The following is a 23,318-nucleotide window of genomic DNA, read 5'->3' as shown; positions in this document are numbered from 1 at the left end:
CCCCTTATCTTTACCCACGCTTTTATTAATTAATAAAAAATAGGTAAATGATCCTGATATTTTTTATAGATTTTAGATTTCCAATTTTCTCATTTCAAATATCAGAAAATTATTTTAGGAATAGCTTTCAAATTTTCTTCGCCGAATTTTCTTCGTCTTTTCATCGAACTTATTCGAATCATTTTATATGAGATTTCAGGTCTCGAACTTTTAATTCACCTTCGATTTTGCTTCAAATCATTACATTTCTTTTAACCTTCTCCTTTTTATCTTCCCAAATAAAATAATATCTACTTCCTATTTCTTTAATTTGTTCATCTCCAATTGACTGAGTGCTGGCTAAAAACATAATTATTGTTATTACTAGCGTTTGTATGACGACCGTTCTCCCAATGACTGGTAATTTTCTTTTTTTCCCATTTTTTTAACATATCATCAATTGTTACTTTTGTACTCTTCTAGTTTGAATTATTACATACTTTTCTATTGGTACCATAATGCATACCTAGGAATTTTACATAAGTTTCTTTTCTAATTTATTCCTTCCAAGCTATTTCCTCTATTCCTATTTTGTCTAAACCGTATTCATTCTGTTTTCCGTCTGTTCAATTTAAGATCCGAAACATCTCAAAATGTTCAATGATTTTTAAAGCAGTTTTGACATCATTATATTTCAAACACAATGTTGTATCATCAGCTAACTGTGCTAATTGTATCCTGTGGTGTCTGTAAATCGTAAATCCTTGTATGCGTGACTGCCTAATATATATCGCCATAACTTCCTAGGCAATTACAAGTAAGAGACAGGACAGAGGGTATCCTTGTCGTATGCCTCTTGTGATACCATATTCTTCTGTAACCCAGTTAATTTTTTTTAAAACAACCTCGTATGTCTGTGTAAAACGTTTTAACCCATTGAATATATGAATTTCCAAACCAAAAGATTTTAAACTTATACAACTTGAAATTCCATTCTAAAAGTCGAAAGCTTATGCAAAATCTAAGAAAAGTATACACGAATCCAAATTAAATTTACATATGCTGCTAAATAATAACCAATTTTCAAAACTATTCTTTTTATGAATCAAGGTAACTAGGCCTAAATGAGGTGTTTCACTTAGTTACCCATGCTTGTATGTTTCATTTAAAGATTCTGTTACTACGTTTCCAACCGAATCCCAAAATTCTCTTTCAAATTCAACTGATAACCCATCAATTCCTTGACTTTTGTTTAACATCATTCAAAAAATAGCATTTCTGCACTCTTCTAATGTTAGTTCCCCGTCACATTTTGAACTGTCATTCAATAATAGTGTAGGCATTTTTTGCCTATCTGAAGTATATGACGTATATAGTTTATCATAAGAATGTTTAATAGTTTTAAAAACTTCACCTGTTTCCTCTACAACAACCCTATCTGCATTTTTTATTCTCTTCAATATATTCTTTAGTTGTCTTTGTTTTTTAATCCTAAGAAAAACTTCATTATTTTTTCGCCCTCTTCTACCCACCTTATTCTTGAACGTATTTGTGCCCCTCTAGCATTGTCCCGATAATGTTATTCTACATCCCTTTTAATGTTATTTACCTAAATTTCTTCTTCTGTTGCAATATTTTCTTTGTCCAATAGTTCAGAAAGTCTGTTTTCACGATTTTGTATATGATATTTTACAGATTTCGACTTATCCTTACAGAATTTTATTGTTTCTGAATATATATTTAATTTACAATAGTCCCAGGTTTGCCTTTTATTCAGATGCATATTTTTACATTCATTAATACTATCTTTTCTCTCTTTATTTATGAGGTTTTTAGGATACTATTATTGATTTTCCATAAACCAGGGCCTTTGTCTTGTATATGACCTATTTAGAGGTTTAGTGATATCGACAAATGGTCTGTTTATTTAATTTGAGCTGGTCTAATATCCTAAGTCTTTACTAAATTGTGAAAATCTTCCTTTATTTAGAAGTAGTCAATTCCACTACATTTGCCATGTCTGTTTCTTCTCCATGTAAATTGATGTTTGTTTCTATTTTTAATCTCTATATGTCCAGCAATTTATAGCATTTCTTTAAATGTTTAAGACCATACGTATTGTTTATTTTTAGCCTAACTGAAAATGTCTTTTTATCTTTTATATTTTGTACTTCGTTAAAGTCTCCACCTACTATTATAAACCCTTGTTTAAAGTCTTCAATTTCTTTGTTAATCTTGTTTAAACAATGTTTCTTTGTGTTTCAATTTTTGGTGCATACATATTTAAAAGAGTAAATATTTTTTTATTTACTTCTAAATTGATCTTTACACAACGTCCATCAATTAGAGTTTTACTATTTACAACGTTATTTACTAAAGATGATTTAAATAATAATTGTCACGCCTCGACTTCTGTAATTTCCGAAACAATGAAATCCTTTACCAAAAGTATTAATTTCTGTATTTACTTCCTGTATTACTTCTTCTGAAAGATGCGTTCCTTGCAATAATGCTTTATGGATTTTTTTATTTTTTTTTAGCCATTCATAATTATACTCTTAGTCTTTTACCTTTATCTTTTAATCCTTGGGTATTAAAACAGAGAATATGACACTTATTTGGCATTTTCATCACTTTGCGCTTTCTTTTTCTTTAATCGCTCTTGCGCTTTCATTCTCTTGAACCCCCCCCTCTTTCTTCCCTTTCTTCCTCTCTCATGCACTGGAGTCTTTAATTACTCTTCCAGTGTGTTTGACTGTCGTGTTTAGTCCTGTTTCTGTACTTCTTGCTTTGATTAAATTGCATTGTTTGCAATCTTGTCTTTGTTTGTTTCCTGGGTTGTGTCCTTTGTCTCATCTGTAGCCTTAGTCTCCTTGTACATTTTCTTGGTTCTCCGTGTAAATCTTTCCTTTTATCGTTTTGTTGACATCTCGGTATTTTCTTGTGTTTTGAACCAGCAAATGCCTTTACCAAGTGTATTGGCGACGATATATGATTGTATTCTATAAGTAATGATATTATGATACTGAAATGGATATCCGTCGATATATGTTCTAATGTTGATTTTAGCCCAAGTACGCTTTGCCCTGTGAACACAAAATCTGCCTTACTTGCTATAAAAAAAACCTATACGTGAAGCTGATTGATACAGATACCGGAGCAAAACAACAATGGTGGATTAACTGTGATATTCATGACAAGAATCATCTGTTTACAATCAAACGTGTACATACGGTAACTACTATTTAATTAAGATTTCATAATAATACTGATACCATGCCTTATCGTAATGTATCCATAACATTTTAGTTATTCACATATTCCTTCCATATATTATAATTATGTTATGATCTGTTAATGTTAGTAACAAAACTACTTGAAATAATAAACTTGTTATTTTTCTGGTTCATGATGATTAATTTTTTAACGTACCTTTTGCAACTTTCAAATACCTGAATTATATTTTACTAGATGGCAAGGGAAAACGGAAGGTATTTAAGACGACTTGGATGTGTCGAGTGTAGAAAACATATTGTCGGAAACGTAAGTTGAAATTACACCAATATTCTTTGCTTGGTATATACACTGCATATGAGCAATTTGTTATACAAAGTTCATCCTGCATATTATATTTATTTTTATGAAATTTCATTTGTGAAGAAAAGTCATACCTGTTGACACGCTATCTTTTACCAGTACTAATTGTAATGGCGACCATTTCAATGTTCCCGTTATATAAAACAAAAAGTATAACCTCAAATAAATTAGCTAATAAAAGGCCGCATAGGTAATCTTTGAATGCAAACTGACTTTAAACCGCGAGTGAAATGCCATTTAAAAGTTACCAGCAGGTCTTAAACATGGTCCTACAAAATAGAGGCGCAATGCGGGAAGTGAGATAATAAAAATAATTGGAAATGGAGTTACACAATCAGTCCTCCAAACTCTAACGCTAAGAAAATACTTGATTTAATACAATAAACGGTTTAAAAAATGCGATCGTGGTAAGGGCCTCCGTTTCCGAAATAATACGATTTTTCTGAAAAACACACCTTTGCCACAGCGGCGAGTCTTGCCCACATCTGTGACGTCACAAGTTCAACGCAGTCAACACTGCCTTATTGGGAAAAAAAGGGAAACTTTGATCGTGTGTTTGATATGTGAACTCTTCAGTTATTTAAATGATATATTCCATTGTAACTGGAGGTACGATAGTCTAGTAGTAGGACGCCGGGCTCGTGACCGAAGGGTTGTGTGTTCGAGTCACGGCACGGCACTGTGTTGTATCTTTGAGCAAGATACTTTATCTTTTGTAAATGATTACGTGGTTGGCAGTGCTAGAATCTTTGAATGCTAGCTGTTAGCGCCGAAATGGCAGCTCCGACTGTATGCTCCCCAGGGAGTTGAGAAAGGTATTGGCTGGTTGCAAAGGCCCTATAAGCACGGATAAAAATTTGGGAACCTACAAACTAGGTTGTGATAAAGCGGTATATAAGAACCTCGAATTAATGTTATTGTTATGTTACTCACTGGTGTATTTAATATTTATATGTATAAAGAAAGTGCTACATGCATATAAACAGCGATATTCTAAATGATACACTGTGTTCCTATCGAGGAGGCTAACGATGTGTCCGAAGGGCTATCCTTACATTCGTGTACATATACATTTATGTATATACAATTCTTTATTCGAGTACTGTAAATGTTATACTTTTATTTATTCAATTGATCCCTAGAAAATATGATCAAAGCAAAACATATTGATTGAAAATTGAGTGAAACGTAAGCGCACTCCACTCACATATCTACAAGATAGAGACACAGGGACCTGAGAATCCTCATGTCCTTATGGCTGACGATATACTATTGCAATTGTCAAATAAATGCATCGGTTTAATAGTATATGCCCAAAATGAGCAGCATCTCGTGTACGTTTATCCCCAGTAATGAAAATGAGTACATTGTGAATAAGTATGTAATATCTATGACATAAGTTGTCTTGTCTCGATTCATTTAATATAGTGGTAATGGGAGGGAATGATATCAATGTTTACATTTTTTTTATGCAATCCAGTGAATTTAGGAAGTAAACAAATACACATCTACATACAAAATTCAAGAATTTTGCAGAAGAGTAACCTGTCCGTTTAACTCGTGTTCAAGTTTCACAAACACGAGTAATTCATCATTGAACCACCTGATCAGATATAAAGTGTGCAAAATGTAGTCCAGCATATGGCTGTCTCTCTCCGGTGATGCATCTGTAATGATTGTGGTTTGCATATAAACACGTCTCTATCTGTAACAGTGCTAACATATCTTATTAACAATTGTTCTAGAATTTGATCCTTATTTAATTCCCCGTTAAATAACCTGAGGACATTGTTGTTAAATGGAAAATTGGAAGACAAGTAACCTACGTACTTACATCAGGTAACTTGCACTAGCACTAGCACCTGTCCACCTACTGACATCCCTTTGATGTCTTACCTGGACAAAGGTGTGTTTTGACTTGCTGCTGTTAGCACTATCACAGGTGTGTTTAGTGTACGTTACCTTTACACACCTAAGTAGGCTAATGGAGTGGATCGTGATGATTTTCATTATTGAACCAAGATGTTATGACTTGTGTATGTTATAGGGAGAAAAAAAAATCATAATTCTATTATATTCTCGAGATAAATAAAATTAAGCACTGCATATAAGTGTTGCATCAAATTAACTGTGTAAATGTTAGTCTGTATTATGTTACCTTACGAGTACCCGTCCGGACAGCGGGCGGTCTACAGGACGCCTGGGAGCATGTGGAATTGTACAGAATCCCAAGATAATCGTTCGAGCCGAAAGATAATCTTACGAAATCCTTGCTGGACACTTACGAGAGACTGCCGGGAAGGTTCCGACGAGTTTCGGTCAGAAAAAAATCAGGGGCACCGGCAACTTTTATCTCCACGCTAAAAGCTTTAAGCGACCCGTGATGCGTCAAAAATCGGCCGATAGTGGCGGATAATATCCCGGCGACCTTACGATTCCCAGGTGCAAATGTGACTGAGGTTTAAAGGGATTGATTTCAAACTGACTTTCCAACTAAAATCTCGTTATCGCATGTTCTTTCCATAGTGGCTGCCACAGCCGTTGAACTTGAGTCCCATTCACCGGAAGGTCCGATAATCCTAAATAGTTGTGGAAGGACATACAGGTGAAAAGTGTAAACTTTTCAGGTCAATATCTCGGCATTACGACCCAATTTTTATGCTGTTTTCGACATTGTTGTTATAGAATAATAATATATTCATTACTATTTTCGATAAGGGTACACTACCTTTCATTCGCATCTTTCATACCAAACTAAAGTTATACAAACGTCAACAAATGTGTCACCAACGGTCATATATGTTAATAAGACCATGGACATCGCGGTTTTTGGAGAAACAAAATTTTGTTGGCATATCTTATGTCTTGTGTCCAATCGAACGTTTTCCCCCCAATATCTGTTCAAGGTCAGAACGGACCGTACGGGTCATGTGCAAATCAGGATAACACACATATTAAAAATACTGAGAACTATTATTTTTAAACATAGTATTGGAATGAAGGAAGAAAAATTATCATTCCTTACCGCAAACCTGTAACAGAGATTTCTCCTTCCCTCAGGGTGATTATATGGTTGTCTTACTCCCGGCAGAGCTTCGGTTAGACAACCAAATTAATCCCACCGAGGGAAGGAGATTTTTCCTCACATCCTTAAGATAGAGGAAGATTTTGTTTTTCATCCGCACATCTTATAAGAATTATAACGTAACACCAAAGGTTAATGTAAAGACAACCAAAGATTATAGGTCCAATTGATCAACAAGGTTGATGAATATGGCCAACAGTATAGAATTAGAGAGTACATCATGTATATGTCGTTAGTAAATTGATACAATCTATGTAGTCATATCAAAGTTTTACATTTTACACAAACAATGCCTTGGAATATATGTTTAGCATCACAGATACTGTAGGCCAGGTATCTCCTTAACCTTAACCGACACTGGGGTCCAGATATACATGAAGTCCAGAAAAAAGGAGGTTAGCGAAGAGACTTCTTGTTCTCACTCTTTGTTCGTTGTGTAGATTTTTTTCGAACTTTTCATTTAAACTTGTTTATAATATTGTTATCATTAATGTAACAAATGCATGACTTTCTTCTTTTCCTTTCATTTTAGTGCGTTCGATTAAAATGCAATCACTTTGCATGCGAGCAATGCATTAAAAGAGGGTTACATAGATGTCCAATGTGCGATGAAGATGTCCAAGGTGAAGAGGTAAACTTGACGGGATCAGAACAAGACTTTCAAGAGTCATTGTCACAAGTGGTAACAGTAAGCTTTATTTTATAAGAATAGTAAAATGAATTACACATTTTTTAATTCATAATGTTTAATTTAAGAATAATGATTACAATTATTTCACTCTGTAGGATTGTTTTATAAGTTGTGGTAGTTTATAGTAATAATTATATTGATCAGAAAACATCTTTTTATAGATGGCAAACGATGTACAATTTCTACAATGAGTTTAAAAAAAAATTCAAGTCACGAGGTTATTTTAAACTTTCCAGCAATTTCAATTGTCTAAAAGAAAATATAAAGAGGTTTTTCCCTATGCTTGACATTCTCTTCACTAAATTATATAGTTTTAGTATTCTAACATTTACCAAAACTTGGCTAAACGAAACAAAAATTGATAGCGATATAGCACTACCTGGTTTCAAAAGACTTTCTATCATTGTAGACATGATAGAATCGGTAGTAGAGTAGAAGTATATATAATAAACGATATATTTGCTAAAAGACGGCATGATATTGAAGTAGGCGAATCAGAATGTGTCTGGGTAGAGATTTCGCATAAATGACATTGACTACTATTTGGAACTTTTTTTGCCGAGTGTCATTCTATAGGGTATCATATTATTAAACCACAAAGTATTTAACATTGCATCGGTGTTGCCCGTCCAAGTTGACCTCGTTCATATGAAATGTCGTTTTCGGAAACGATGATAGGATCTGCATTCATTGGTTTGTTCTGAGACCTTTCTTTTTTAAATCATTTGGTTTGGATTTCAGACGCTTTGGGGTTTTAGAAAAATGGTACTGGCGTCATATCTGTGCCTTTTTACATACCTTTCATACAACCCTAGCATCACCCTCAGAGAACTTGGTCGGTATTCACTACCATAACTCTGTCGAACCGAAACAAAACATGTTTATAGGTAATTGTCAAGATCTTCAGAGGGTATGTCCTGAATATGTCTCTCTTCGTTTTGTTCTGTCAAAAATGTTTGTAGAAGTATAATGTGACATAGTGTTTTCTTTCTAGTTTTTTCGTTTTCGTTATCTTCAACACATTTTCTAACGTCATCGTCATCCATACTGACAAATCGTGATGAATTGTCCCGTTATTTGTTTTGACTATGGACTGCACAGTTATCCCCAGCCGGAGTCACGTGTGTAGGCCTAACAGTGAAGTATCGGCAACCGACGAAGCAGTCTGGCAACGTATGCATTCAGTAGAGATATTAATGGAGATATTATTCTGTTCAATAACATCTAGTTCAGAAAGAAAGTTTAAAGCAAGTTCATTAAAATTGAGTTTGTCGTCTGCCATCCCTTTGATTAATTGATGCCGGGCAGCACTAGCGATCGAACCATCACCCAATTATTAAACTTCATACAAACAGTATGTTCCGAGGGGTTTGTACACGTCTATCATTTTCCCTTTCTTTCCATCTACTGTCACAATATCACCTATCTTGAAAACTTTGGCATTTGGCAGTTCGTATTTCCCGCCATGTTTACATTTATGTACGCCAATACACATATGCATAATGCAATCAAAACAGTAGCGATGCAATCAAAGGTCAGAGGTCAAGTATGCAAAAGTGCGTAGTGACGTCATAGCGCGTATAGGCTATCTTTCCCTCGGGAAAGACAAGTCTATCTTTTCACATGACAATTCCTGTCTTTTACGGGCAAGCATTGGAGAAAAACCGATCTCTGTCAATTACCGGAAATTATTTAGACCTTTTAGTCCGAAAAACTATTCGATTTCGCTAAAGTCTACAAATATACCGTCTGGGGCCTAAAATATATATATGGCCTATTCACTTCTAAAACTGCGTTTGAATGCGTCCGCGTAATATGTAGTCTGTCATTGCAAAGAAGACCACGTACTATTTAGTGCAGATTATATTTTACTACAACATCAGGGATCTAATAACATCAAAACTATACATAAAACAAAAATATAAAATATTTATGATGCTGATTGTCAATTTCAAGCCATTATAGCGCGCATAAATACATCGCTGTGTGAAAATTCCGCAGAATGTCGCGTAAATGTCAGACAGATAGGGCGAGGTAGAAAAAGCTAGTACAGGGTATTGTGGTGAATTTTGGGGAGAGTTATCTCCCTTCGACCGCTAACCGCATCCTGAAATTCTACTTGAACACACGTAAATGATTTTCCTCCGCATATTCTAATATATTTTGGGATATGAGAGCAGTTCCCGACTACATGTTGTGACGGTGTGTGACAACACACACCAAATTCATGTGCTATGATAAATACGTTCTATTCTTGATAGAAAAAGGTTTGCAGATATTATACTTTACTTTAAAATACCTATTTTAGAGTATGCCGATGTCGACCGGGAAAAATTAAGTAAGGAATATGTAAATAAGCTTTAGAAAATTAACCAGCGCGAATAGTGTGTGGTGCTACAAAGGCACTTGACTCTATTGCCTTACCAATTAAGTGTTGTTTTACCACTATTTGCTGATGTATCTTTAACGTATGATCAAAATGTTAATATAAATATATATATAGCTATTCATAAATCACCAAATGAGCTAGATGGTTTACAAACAATTAATATATTATTACATTAGGGTGTCGTGTAAACTTCACTACCTATCCAACTGAGTAAAACTTCATTAGATCCTTTATTATTATCTTGTTAATATCATGTTCTATCTTTCATTCTCACAAGTTTGTTATGTGCTTATTCAGGCTATAAATGTATACATGTATTAACATCAAAGCTTATTACAAACGCCAAGACGAACTGTGTACAAGTACTTTTGTACGTGTTTACGAAGCACCACAATCAATTTTGTAATTGTACATGTTAATGTTAAACTTTTTGAATACTTAAGCAACTTAGTTGATAATAATTTATCTAACTGTGACGTCATAGAAGCTAACAATAAGTATAACGATGATTCTGGTACAAAATATGCAAACACGATGACGTCATATTCTCACTAACCAATGAAAATTATTTGATATAGTTTTTAACGTAGTCTATGTTTAAATTGCTATTAGATATGATGCTATAGAAGCAGAGGCTCATGTTTTGTTCAAAACTAATTCATTAATATCTGGTTCATAAAAAGTAAAATTCCTTTCTGGTGGGAAGTTTAAACATACACTTGGTTCTTCATTATATTACTTAACAAAACAAATTAAAAGGGAAACAATACAAATTCCATTATATTAAATATATACTCCACAGCGTACCGTATTGTTAAACTTTCTTTTATTATTTTATCATAGTTCATCGAAAGTGAAAATGAAAATACACAAGTAAAGGATCCTTTCTTTACTACGTGCACGTTCCATCAAAAGAAGGCAAGTAGTTTTTGAATCTTGTTTGAATTTAGGGAAAGCTATGTGCATGTCGAATTATCAAATCACTTAACAGGAAATCTTTCGATTTTAACGAATAATGTTGCTGGTGCTAAAATTATTTTACCAATAGTTTGAAACAGGATAAACGTTCAAGTATTCACTTTGTGATGAAATTGCATGCATAAGTGAAATTATCCTAAGTGGTTAACACTCCGGCGTTCGGCAGACGAGTGTGGTTCGATTACCCAGTTGGTAAATAAAATGATCTAGGATCAGTGTTGCAGTGTCTATGCTACACCATATAGGTATGGTGGCACTATGAAAAAAGGTCGTTGGAAGAACGGCCTGGACACAAATCAGAATCAATATTCTCCAGCATACAGGCGTGGGGGAATTTGCTAGGCTGCCTTAGACTAGTAGTTAGCATCTGATTAGACATCTCAAACGAATTTCTCAAAAGTGTATTTATAGTCATTTTTACTTGTTTTTCTATGGGCAAGGAAATGTTTGCATTTTAACTTGTGCTCCTTTGCCTACGCGATACGTCAAACAAGCATCCCATGGCTTGGATAATGAAAAACAAATATATAAACCTTTTGGACTGAAAGGCATGAAACTCTGAAAAGTAGCAGTTTTAGGATTAAAAAATTACTAATGTTTGAAGGACAAACAATGCTTTTCTAAATGATGAGGAAGAAATAAGTTTTCGATTTTCTGTAAAAGTGCTGTTTGCAAACAAAGAAGCTCACCTTGGACGAAGTGCTAGTGAGCTCATAGTATAGTGCAGCGTCAATCGTCCGTCAATTATTTTCTTTGGAGAACTCAAGTACCATTGGTCTTTCATTATTTAAGAAGCAGTTCTCCAAAGAAAACAATTGACGGGCGATGGACGCTGCACTATACCATGAGCTCACTAGCACTTCGTCCAAGGTGAGCTTCTAATGCATTGTTATCGTATTCTAAAAGTAAGCCTTACGCTACCCAAGCAACAAGAATTATTTAATGGATTTTGACATTTGACAGCCCATATCTTTTATAACAAGAAATCATTTTTGAATCCATTTTACACACATTATTTGTAATTTTGTTTGTAAACAGCACTTTTTACAGAAAATCGAAAACTTGTTCCTTCATACCTAACAACCGTAACACCTATCGAACGAGTGTGCATTACCTGTCGCACAGGTGTGCACAGATTTTCATAGTGGGCTCTACAGGCGTGGGGGAATTTGCTAGGCTGCCTTAGACTAGTAGTTAGCATCTTATTAGACATCTCCAACGAATTTCTCAAAAATGTATTTATAATCATTTTTACTTGTTTTTCTATGGGCAAGGAAATGTTTGCATTTTAACTTGAGCTCCTTTGTACAGTAAGTGAGCAATTAGAGATTCTATCATTTTCCCTCGAATTATGGACCTTGAAACTAATTTCTGCTCCAGAAACCTTGTAAGCGTAACTCCTACATAACTGTTTACTTGATTTGTATGGATCTTGACAAAGAGAAGCTACCTCATAGACTGATGTACACGAAGAAAAGAGTTTACAATTCACTAATTTTTCCAGGAGTTTTTGCCCTTGAAACCTCAAATTTCTGCTCAAGAAATCTTGTAAGCGAAACTCCTTACTTGTTTGTTTGATTTTCTTTTGTAACTTTGGACAGTGAAACTACATCAAAGGATGATGTGCATACATTTTTTTTTTATTTCAGTTTCTTTTCTTGAACTTGAAAATTCCATTTCTGCTCCAGGACTAAGTGTAACCACAAGCGCGGGTATATCTTTGGGAGTTTGCTTATAGTTTCTCTAGTTTAATCAAGAAACATATTTATTCACATACCATTCCTTCATACCTAACAACCGTAACACCTATCAAACGATTGTGCATTACCTGTCGCACAGGTGTGCACAGTTTTTAATAGTGGGCTTTCCGTGAACACACCGTGCGAACATTGTGCGAACAACGCACATCATGTAACGTTGTGATATCCAACAACTGTATTTATTAGCTCACCTGGTCCGAAGAACCATACCATGGCGTCCGTCGTCCGTCGTCTGTACATCAACAATTGCTTTAAACGACTTTTTCTTCTTAACCACTGATTGGAATTTAACTACATTTGACTGGAAGCATCCCTAGGTGGTGGGGATTCCAAATTGTACAAATGGTTGGGGTGACCCTCCAGGGGGCTGAGGGGCGGGGCCAAAAGGAGTAATTTGGCTATATTGCTTTAAGCGACTTCTTCTCTGGTACTATGAGATGGATATCAACCGTATTGGACTGGATGCATCCCCAGGTGGTGGTGATTTAAAATTGCACAAATGGTGGGGCTGAGGGGCGGGGCCAAAGGGGGCAAATTGGCTATATTGCTACAAACAACTTCTTCTGTAGAATCCGCACTGGATATCTATAATATTTGATCAAAAGCATTCATGGGAGGCAGGGATTAAAAATTGTGCAAATGGTGTGACCGATCCCCCAGGGGGCTGAGGGGCGGGGCCAAAAGGGGGTAATTTGGCTATATTGCTTTACGCGACGACTTCTCTGGAACTATGAGATGGATATCAACCATATTGAACTGGAAGCATCCCTAGGTGGTGGTGATTCAAAATTGTACAAATCGTGGGGCTGACCCCCTAGGGGGCTGAGGCGCGGGGCCAAAAGGGGGCAATTTGGCTATATTGCTACAACCGACTTCTTCTGTAGAACAATGCACTTGATATCAATCATATTTGATCAAAAGCAATCATGGGATGCAGGGATTAAAAACTGACAACTGGTGGGGCTGACCCCCCAGGGGGCTGAGGGGTGGGCAAAAAGGGGGCAATTTGGCTATATTGCTTTAAGCGACTTCCTCTCTGAAACTAAGTAATTGATATCAACCATATTTGACTGGCAGCATTCCTAGGTGGTGGGGATTCAAAATTGTACAAATCGTGGGGCTGACCCCCCAGGGGGCTGAGGGACGGGACCAAAAGGGGGCAATTAGGCTATATTTCTTTAAGCGATTTCTTCTCTGAAACTAAGTGATGGATACCAACCATATTTGACTGGCAGTATCCCTAGGTGGTGGGGATTCAAATTGTACAAAACGTGGGGCTGACCCCCCAGGGGGCTGAGGGCGGGGCCAAAAGGAGGGAATTAGGCTAGATTGTTTTAAGCAACTTCTACTCTGAAACTCAGTGATGGATATCAACCATATTTGACTGGCAGCATCCCTAGGTGGTGGGGATTCAAAATTGTACAAATCGTGGGGCTGACCCCCCCCCCCAGGGGGCTGAGAGGCGGGGCCAAAAGGTGGCAATTTGGCTATATTGCTACAAACGACTTCTTCTGTAGAACAATGCACTGGATATCAATCATATTTGATCAAAAGCTAACATGGGATGCAGGGATTAAAAATTGAACAACTGGTGGGACTGACCCCCCAGGTGGCTAAGAGGCGTGGCCAAAAGGGAGTAATTTGGCTATATTGCTTTACGCCACGACTTCTCTGGAACTATGAAATGGATATCAACCATATTGGACTGGAAGCATCCCTAGGTGGTAGGGATTCAAATTGTACAAATCGTTGGGCTGACCCCCCAGGGGGTTGAGGGGCGGGGCCAAAAGGAGGGAATTAGGTTATATTGTTTTAAGCGACTTCTTCTCTGAAACTCAGTGATGGATATCAACCATATTTGACTGGCAGCATCCCTAGGTGGTGGGGATTCAATATTGTACAAATCGTGGGGCTGACCCCCCAGGGGGTTGAGGGGCGGGGCCAAAAGGGGGCAATTTGGCTATATTGCTACAAACGACTTCTTCTGTAGAACAATGCACTGGATATCAATCATATTTGATCAAAAGCGATCATGGGATGCAGGGATTAAAAGTTGTACAACTGGTGCCGCTGACCCCCAGGGGGCTGAGGGGTGAGGCTAAAAGGGGGCAATTAGGCTATATTGCTTTAAGCGACTACTTCTCTGAAACTATGTGATTGATATCAACCATATTTAACTGGCAGCATCTCTAGGTGGTGGGGATTCAAAATTGTACAAATCGTGGGGCTGACCCCCCAGGGGGCTAAGAGGCGGGGCCAAAAGGGGGTAATTTCGCTATATTGCTACAAACGACTTCTTCTGTAGAACAGTGAACTAGATATCAATCATATTTGGTTGGAAGCATTCATGGGAGGCAGGGATTCAAATTGTACAAGTAGTGGGGCTGACCCCCTTGGCTAAAGGGGAAGTCCAAAAATAGATTATTGCTTGGAAATGGTTGAGAGCCCCACCCTATAACCATATATACAATGGCTGAAAATGAAGAGAAGAATGCAGATATGCTTCCAGGATTGGCCAGGGGTCTGGCACCACCCTTGGAGACATAGTCCCTGGGTCATGACTTTGAAACGGTTGAGATCCCCACCCCAAAACTGTATATACAAATGCTGGGCATAAAGAGACGAATGCAGTCATGATATTATAATTGATCCTGGGGTCTGGCCACAACCCTAGATACCTAGTTTCTTAGTCACACCTTGGAAACAGTTGAGATCCCCACTCCATAACCATACATAAAATGTCTGGGCATGAAAAATCTAATACAGATAGGATACAAGGATTGTCCTTGGGGTCTGGCCCATCCTTTTGGATCTTATTTGGAGAATATTTTGCCATGATTGCTTTGATGTCCAGGTGAGCGATACAGGCCTCTTGTTAAGTTAAGTGTTATAAAGTATCCTCAAATAAATTACATTGATTATTGTTCAAGGTCACAGGGGTAAGAAATGTATAAAACTTCAAACCACATCTTTTGAATAACCAAAAGGCCAAAGATGATGACATTTGGTCAGTAGTATGACTTGACCTTGATTTACCTAAAGTTTATAAGGGTTAATGTGTTTAATACATTTAAGAAGCTCCCCCTTAACCACGAATTCCAAGTTGCTGTTTTTAACCAGTAGCATACTGGGATTGAGAGTGTTTTATCAAATAAATGACCCGGAGTTTTTGGAGGTCATAGAGGTCAAATGTGAAATATAACTTTAAAGAACATTTTCTGAAATATCAGGAGTCTCAAGTAAGGATATTTGACCAGCAGGAACATATTATGATTGCTAAAACGTTTCCAGAAATAAATTGCCTTGACCTACTTAAAAGGTCAAAGGTTTCATATATGTAATAACTTTTAAACATCTTCTGCGTAACCAAAACTCCTACGGTTATGATCTTTGCAAAAGCATGCTGGCATGCAATGATATATCTATTTTCAGAAAGATAGCCTTGACCTCCTTTCAAGGTCAAACGTGTCATATTGACCTATGGAAACCGATGCTTTAAAAGGCTTTCGGCAACATTGTAAAATAGCTTACCATCTGGTTTCATAATGTCAGAAACTCTGGATAAATTCAAGAAGGATATGAAGACCCGCCTCTTTACGTCTGCATTTTAGGCTCTTGCACAGACGTCACGAACACGCCACCCTATATATATTTATTTATATGGATATTGAGATAAATGTCTCGTTACTTAATGTATAATGCTGATTTGTATGCCTTTATATCTACTTTATTTATAGTATTGATAATATAATGCATGTGTTGTAAAGCGCCGTAGAGTAATTTTACAAATTATATAGGGCGCTATTAAATGTTGTATATTATTATTATCATCATTTGTGTTGAAACATTTTGAAACATTTTCTTTCTGAATAGTTAAGAGGCCTATGATTATAAAGCCATTAACATACTTGGATGAAAGTTTTTAAGTTTGTTCAAATGAATAACACGTGTATGCACTTTGAAGGCTGCAGGCGTCAAATATTAAAAACACACCTTTAACCAACTTAGGAATACATGCAGTTTGGGTGCTCAGGATGATTATATTTGACAAGTAGCCTGCATTTCGCTAAGGGTCCTAGTTATTTATATAATTAAACAATCAATTAATTTGTTAATTTTAAGAGACTTCTTGATTCCGTGGAAGACTATGCCAAGCAATTGAGTAACTTTCAGAGTGGTTTAAATCTTTCAAGCCTGTCATTTAAAAAAAGACTAAGCAGCTTTAAATCCGAGATGAAACTCAAATTCAAAGATTTATTTAATTACCTTAAAGGCAAAACCAAGAACTTAGCATGCTGATAACATCAACGAAACGATTATGCAAACCTCAAATTGTTAATTAAAGCAAAGTTACAGTCGTAGCGTTACACATTATTCTCCAAAAGTGAAATCGATAGAATGTTGGTTTTCGAGAACCCATAAAATATTTTAACTTGAAAACATGATTTCTTCTGAATATTTTCTTTTATCAGAGGAATTGATTTTTTCACTCTATATCTACTTAACCTCATTTAAAACTTTCAGAACATCTTTGTTTTTGGACAATGATATGTGAAAGAAAGATAAAAGCTATGATAAAATATACTGAGGATTAAATCGTGTAAATAGTGGATTTCCTTGTTGCCAATATCATTGTTTTCTTCGTTTGCTAAAATTTTCAAGCAGACTGTTCCATGTATACTAACAATCCATGTGCTACTCTCTTGGCTTATTTATTTTTGTTCTCAGATCTATATTTGTCGAAAAGCTTATCAGGAAAAATACCTTGGCTTGTTCTGAATATCACGATTTTAAAGATAAATGTTGAATGTTTATATGCGGATTCTAGAGACTACGGGTACATTTTATTATCTCCATCAGGATCTGATTTGGTATTAGACTATTTCCTTTTGGAAAACAAATATCGAATGTTATTATTAGCTGATGGTTTCTTTGTAACTAATCTAGTTTTATTTTTGAGGTGGAAACATTTCTTGGAAATGTTGTAGATGTACCCCTCCGGAAAACTTATGTCCTTGTTCTTTTTTCATAGTCATATTTAAAAAAATCATTTATTTCTTTTTTACCTGGTTTCATCGAGTTTGAATTTTATGGTTCTGATTACACTCCGGTATTCTCTTGTTATTTCAGTATATTTACATCTCTCCCTTCTTAAGCTTGTAATCTTTGACTGCGTATTAGTTAGTGTATATGCAACGAACAAAATGCTCGGCAGATTGATACCTGTTTCCAATATGGTGCTTTTCACGCTTAGGCGAGATAACTGTTCGACGACAGCTATTGTTTGGTTCCTCCAACATCTAGAAATATGGAACATATTCGGGATCCATTATGACTGATTAAGCAATAAAGAGATGCTGGCAAACTTCTTATTCCATGGATTCACATTCAAAATTCTTTGACGGTGAAGTTAACAATATCGGCTTCCTTTTACGACGTTCTACCGCGTCACTACCTGAGCAGTGTGTCAATGCGTGTACATAATGACCGTTATAAATGAATACAAAATTAGAAGTGCTACTAATATTACTGAATTAAACATCAAAAAGCTATGAAAAGAAGAAACAGTGTGTTGTTCACTGCGTATTTTCTAAAGTTACCCATATATCGATGTAGATTCACAGGAATTAAATTATCCTAGCAACAACAGGTACCGTAGCTACCATCGTAGCAACCCGATTCGACTGTTTGTTTCCTTTGTATGGCATTTGAACATATTTTATGACGCGCTCCATAAATTATGTTCTTTGCCAACTACGTTCATACTATACGCCGTCAAAATGAAGGTCAATCATTAAATAAGTGTTAATTTGATTTGTTGAAATTTCTTGCAGATACATTAATTTATTACTATTATCATTGTTAAATAACAGATATCAGACCTTTTTTTGCAGGTTTTTGCTGCACTTTCCTGTTCTGAATTTACCTGTGTGTGTATCGAGTGCATCGCAGATATGGTTATCAATAAAGATAATTACAAAATCAATGGATCCGAATTGGTGAAAGAGTATGCGATATGTACCTGTTCGAAACTCTCCGCAAAACACCTTCTTCCTGTTAAATATCTCAAAATTGTTGTAAGTATATTTTGTTTGATAATATTTTCTTTTTCTTTGTGTTTCTAAAGTGTGAAATTACAAGGTCAATATTTGACGTCGTACAGGGTTAATATGAACAAACAATATATTAACAAAATACATATGAATTATCCCATTTTCCCTGCGTTTCCGTTTGAAATATTATTAAACCGAATGCATCAATAATGAAACCAAGAAATTAATCTGGATAATAGAGTCAAAATTAAAGCCGATTCATAGTTTAAATCATAGCCGTATTCAGATTTTATTTGTTTGTCGATACATTTCATGGACAAATCTTATTTCATAGCTAACCAAAGCCATTAACAGGTTATTCAATTTCATATCACAACGTTTCGCTGCCCATTCATATGGTCGATCCAATTTATAAAGTTAGTTTAACAATTTCGTCTATCAACCTTGTGATAGTAAACCATTACCTATTTATTCGCTGGCTAACGAAAATGTATGTAACGATAACTTTTTAAATGTGTTTAAAAGTGTTCGCATTAAAAGGAAAGTCATTGTTTATATATTGTTTTTATTTCAATATTATTTCGTAAACATTTCAACTAGTCTTCTAGTAGATTTTAGAACTATTCTTTAAGTTTGGTACATTTGTCATATGTCTAGTATTTTTCAAATAATTTAAGAAAAAAACACCTTTGTTATTTTTTTTTAAATGAAATCATAAATTCAACATGTTATGATATATATTTTTTTTATAATTAAATTCAAGTGGAATACAGCCGATTATTTAATAGAAGCCATTGATTAATGATGTACATTTATTTTGTAGGCGTCACGTAAAGTGTACGTTAAAGATCTGGAGTATGGTTGCTGCAGTACATGTTTATGCTGGAAAGAGGTAATCATTGTAATGTTTAAGACGGAGGTATGTAAAGATTTCCAAATCATCTAATTATTATTTCCCAGTTCACACCAAATGCATCAATAGTATAACAGGATAGTCGCTTCTGAATATCATTGTTGTCCAGATACGTACACGTAAATATAATTTGTTTTGTTCATTTAAAATTATCGGAACAGTTTAACGAATACAGAATTTCTATCCAGTTTGTAGAATCTAGTGTGATTGCTTAATTAAGGATTGTACACGATAAGAAATTGGTCTATCGATGTGTAGACCAAAAAACGAAATGCACTCTGAATAAACCGCAAATACATCTATAGACCAATTTCTTATCTTGTCCGACCTTTATAATTGAATTCTAAAATTAAAAAGAAACTTTTTTATAATACAAAATATGAGTCATTTTTATTTACAAGAAAAAAGTATATTTCTATGAATGGCGCAATCCTTTTAATGTTGATCAATGAAATGCCGTGCTTTGAATCCCCCGTGCGCGTGCTATGGCACGCCAGTCTAGTTGACCCAGAGCTTCCTACAGACTCATTTACTCTCTCTCAAACTAATGGCGCTAATAAGACTATGTTCTGTCAAGGGCTTTGCTAGTTGTCGGGATTATTTCAACTTCATCTGTTATAAAATCCAGTATAATACTCGGATTACCAAGTATCTAAGTTTGAGAGATGACTCCTATTTCTTTGTGAAAAAGTAGTACTTTGCGGACGACGTAATCAATATACGTTGTTTTCGTCTATCCATTGATAGCCTGTAAACACAAACTAATAAAAGAGCTTATTGTAAACAATATTAACTTATTTACGATTAATATTTTCCCTTTCTCGTTTAAATGCTATGAACTTATTCAGATAGGAATGACATCAGCTTTAAGGTACGTTATATCGATGCAGAAAGTCAAACAAAGTTAACATACACCATTATGCAATGCATGAATTATCAGTTTTACTAACAAAATGCCCAGATTGCCTGTTTCGTTCACCTTTAAGCAATCATGGAAAAATAATCTCATCAAATATTATACTACAAATATTTCCAAATATTTTACCTGTCTCTCAGCAACACCCTTACATTATTGGGTCCCATCCATCTGTTCCAATTTTGGTGGGGTGTGGTTAATACAACATGAATCCTATCTTTGATTTAGATCCCTTCTTCAGTATGCAAAACTATTTTTTACATTTACCTCTATTTACCTTATCGGGCCACGTCCTTCTGCTCCCAGGGAAATCACTCTCTCAACTTAAATGAAATTATGTCCATGTTGCTGATGGATTTTTTTCTGATCTGAAGATGGTTAAAATCCCAACATTCTTAATAAAGAAGATATATTTTAAAGATTAACCACTATTTCTCCTTTCCCACCGTTTTGCCCCTCGGGGACCAAAACCTGTGTTAAAGATACAAAATTCAGTCCCCTTTGCCAAGGGATGCTTTACACCAAAATCCCTCCACTAATACATAAGAAAAAGGATTGTAAACATTTATCCCAATGTTCCATCTACTGAGTCCCATCCCTCTGCCCCCAGGGGAGCCACACCCTATTTTCATACAGTGTTGATTGTCTTTCCTCTAAAATACTTTAGACCAAATTCGATTAAAAAAAAATCAATTGGTACGGAAGCAGAAGGATTTAAACAGTTTTCACTATGAATATCTATTAGGCCCCACCCTGTGCCCACAGATAATCACACTAGTCGTTATAGCAAATTGAGTGCCCTTCGCCTAAGAATGCTCCACACCAAATTTGGTTCAAATTCCTCTATTCATACAGAATGAGAAATATTTTTATTTTATAACCTACCTTTACACATAAGTGAGTCACCTTTACCAAAGGATGCTATACACTAAATTTGTTTCAAATCCCAGTTTTTAAATGTGAAGTTTGCAATCAAATTTGATTTCATATCGCTTAATTCATACAGAAACATGGATCCCTTTGTTTTCCATAATGGACCCCACCCATCGGTCCCAAGGGCAGCCAACGCCTCCGCTTAAACTTTGCCCAAGGATGCTTCGACCGAATTTGTTCCAAATCTCTCCATCTATACAGAAGAAGAATGATTTTAAACATTTCTCTCAATGTTATCCCTAACAGCCCACCCTTCTTCCCCCCGGACACCATTGTGTTCTCTATTTGAATGGTCCCAAGAATTTTCATTATAATTTTTATTACCTTATAAGGGGGCAATCTTGTATATGCTGACATTTTTAACAATCAATACGTTTCGCTTAATATTGACACCCATATTCATCTTTTTAATCAATCGTTGACAAAATGACGGTAATCTGTATTTGTTATGTAAAATTGACCCATCTCCATACCCAGCCCACTCATTTTTATCAGCCAATTCGTTAATTTGTAGCACATGTAGCGCGGGATATTAAGACTACCGGATAAAGAGTTTAAGATAAAGTGAATACATATTGGAATACCGGTTTGAGTTTTCTTAACAACCATTAAAAGGTACGTGTGAAAAGCATATAACTTGCATACAATTACCCAAACCAAAGACAAATAGTGACAGGTGTAATTCACGCCGGCTCAAACTATATATTCATCAAGGAGAGAAGCTAAATTCCGACAAAAATAAGAAAAATATATTAAGCCTTATTAAACTTAATTTTATTCACTTGTTTAGTAAGATTTTAAGGAAAACTGATGTCCTTAAGTATCTTTATGTTGAAGATTTCCATAATCAACACGACAAACCCGGTCATATGAAGATTGTCTTTATTAGTAGCAATACACAGTACATAGCGTTTACACATGGTCTATGCACAATCCTTTATCAGATCCTGGTCATAATTAACAGTTGTTTGGTGTAGCATTTATAAGGACATCTTCGAAATTCCAGGTGTAATGTTTTCTTACGTCCCCTGTACCCCTGGAATATGTCAGAACGATTTCGAAGGTTCTGTGCGCGTCATCTTTTGGATTGTACATGTAAATATATGATGTACAGCAAAAGCATGTCATGGCAGCTTATAGATGAAATTAACCGGCTTTGATGTCAATTATCGCTCCTCTGTCATCTTTAAAGGACAGGTATCAGCCTAGCGTCAGCCATGGAATAAAGAACGTACGTAAGTGTACGCCATGGAATTGCTATAATGATATACGGGACGTGCCTCGTTAATTACCCAGGTGGGAAAAGGCTTGACCTAGTTTCAGTGGCATGTGAGACAGATGAACCCAATTGCATAAGTACGCGAGTACTAAAAACTGATCATATGATTAGTTTACGGGTACAATATTTCCCCTTAGAAAATGTATCCGGACACAATGAATGGCCAAAAGATATTTCCCCTTAATAATTATTCCTCCTAAACTTTATTATGATGAAAATCAGAAATTCAGAAAAATAGTTCATAATATTATTTTTCAAAGAAATTGGTTATGGACATTTGGAAGGGCGTTAATAAGTTCATAATTCAATAAATAATTATTTGTATACTGCAATACAAATTGAGGCAATTGATGAAACATTCTAATATAGTAACCTATTATTTCAACTGTTGCTTAAACCTGTTGAGGTCACTGAAGCAATGACTTTTAACACTCGTAAGAGATGAGGGTATGTCTTTTTATTATAAAGGAAAGGAAGAATCTGTTAATGGCAAGGGAGTTGTTTTTCAATCATTATATCAGAAACTTAAATTAATCACTGTTGTTGGCCGGATCATAGCGCGAATGGAGTCCTAATATAGTAGGGCACATGAGTACTCAGAGAAAACCCACGTGATTAGGCAGGTGACTCCATACATGTTCACGTCCGATAGAGGAATCAAACCCTTGCCGCATGCATGGTTAAACAAGCGAGAGCGCTGTCCAGTGCGCAAAATATTAGATTAGATATTTATTAATATACATGT

At 35.6% G+C, this 23,318-nt stretch overlaps 1 protein-coding gene across 7 annotated transcripts in view; it reads left to right on the top strand.

Annotated features, from left to right (window-relative positions):
- Positions 1–23,318, top strand: part of LOC110456411 — a 98,026-nt gene that overhangs the window by 29,093 nt on the left and 45,615 nt on the right. For all 7 annotated transcript variants that reach the window (XM_021507151.1, XM_021507152.1, XM_021507153.1 and 4 more), the window contains 6 exons: positions 3,049–3,213; positions 3,451–3,522; positions 7,194–7,349; positions 10,585–10,659; positions 18,374–18,556; positions 19,356–19,424. In XM_021507151.1, the coding sequence (XP_021362826.1) occupies positions 3,049–3,213; positions 3,451–3,522; positions 7,194–7,349; positions 10,585–10,659; positions 18,374–18,556; positions 19,356–19,424 (720 nt within the window). The remainder of the gene's footprint in view (positions 1–3,048; positions 3,214–3,450; positions 3,523–7,193; positions 7,350–10,584; positions 10,660–18,373; positions 18,557–19,355; positions 19,425–23,318) is intronic.

The sequence above is a fragment of the Mizuhopecten yessoensis genome, unplaced genomic scaffold (assembly GCF_002113885.1).
Source record: "Mizuhopecten yessoensis strain PY_sf001 unplaced genomic scaffold, ASM211388v2 scaffold8745, whole genome shotgun sequence".
NCBI classification, from domain to species: Eukaryota; Metazoa; Mollusca; class Bivalvia; order Pectinida; family Pectinidae; genus Mizuhopecten; species Mizuhopecten yessoensis.
This window is presented reverse-complemented; position numbering and strand designations above follow the sequence as displayed.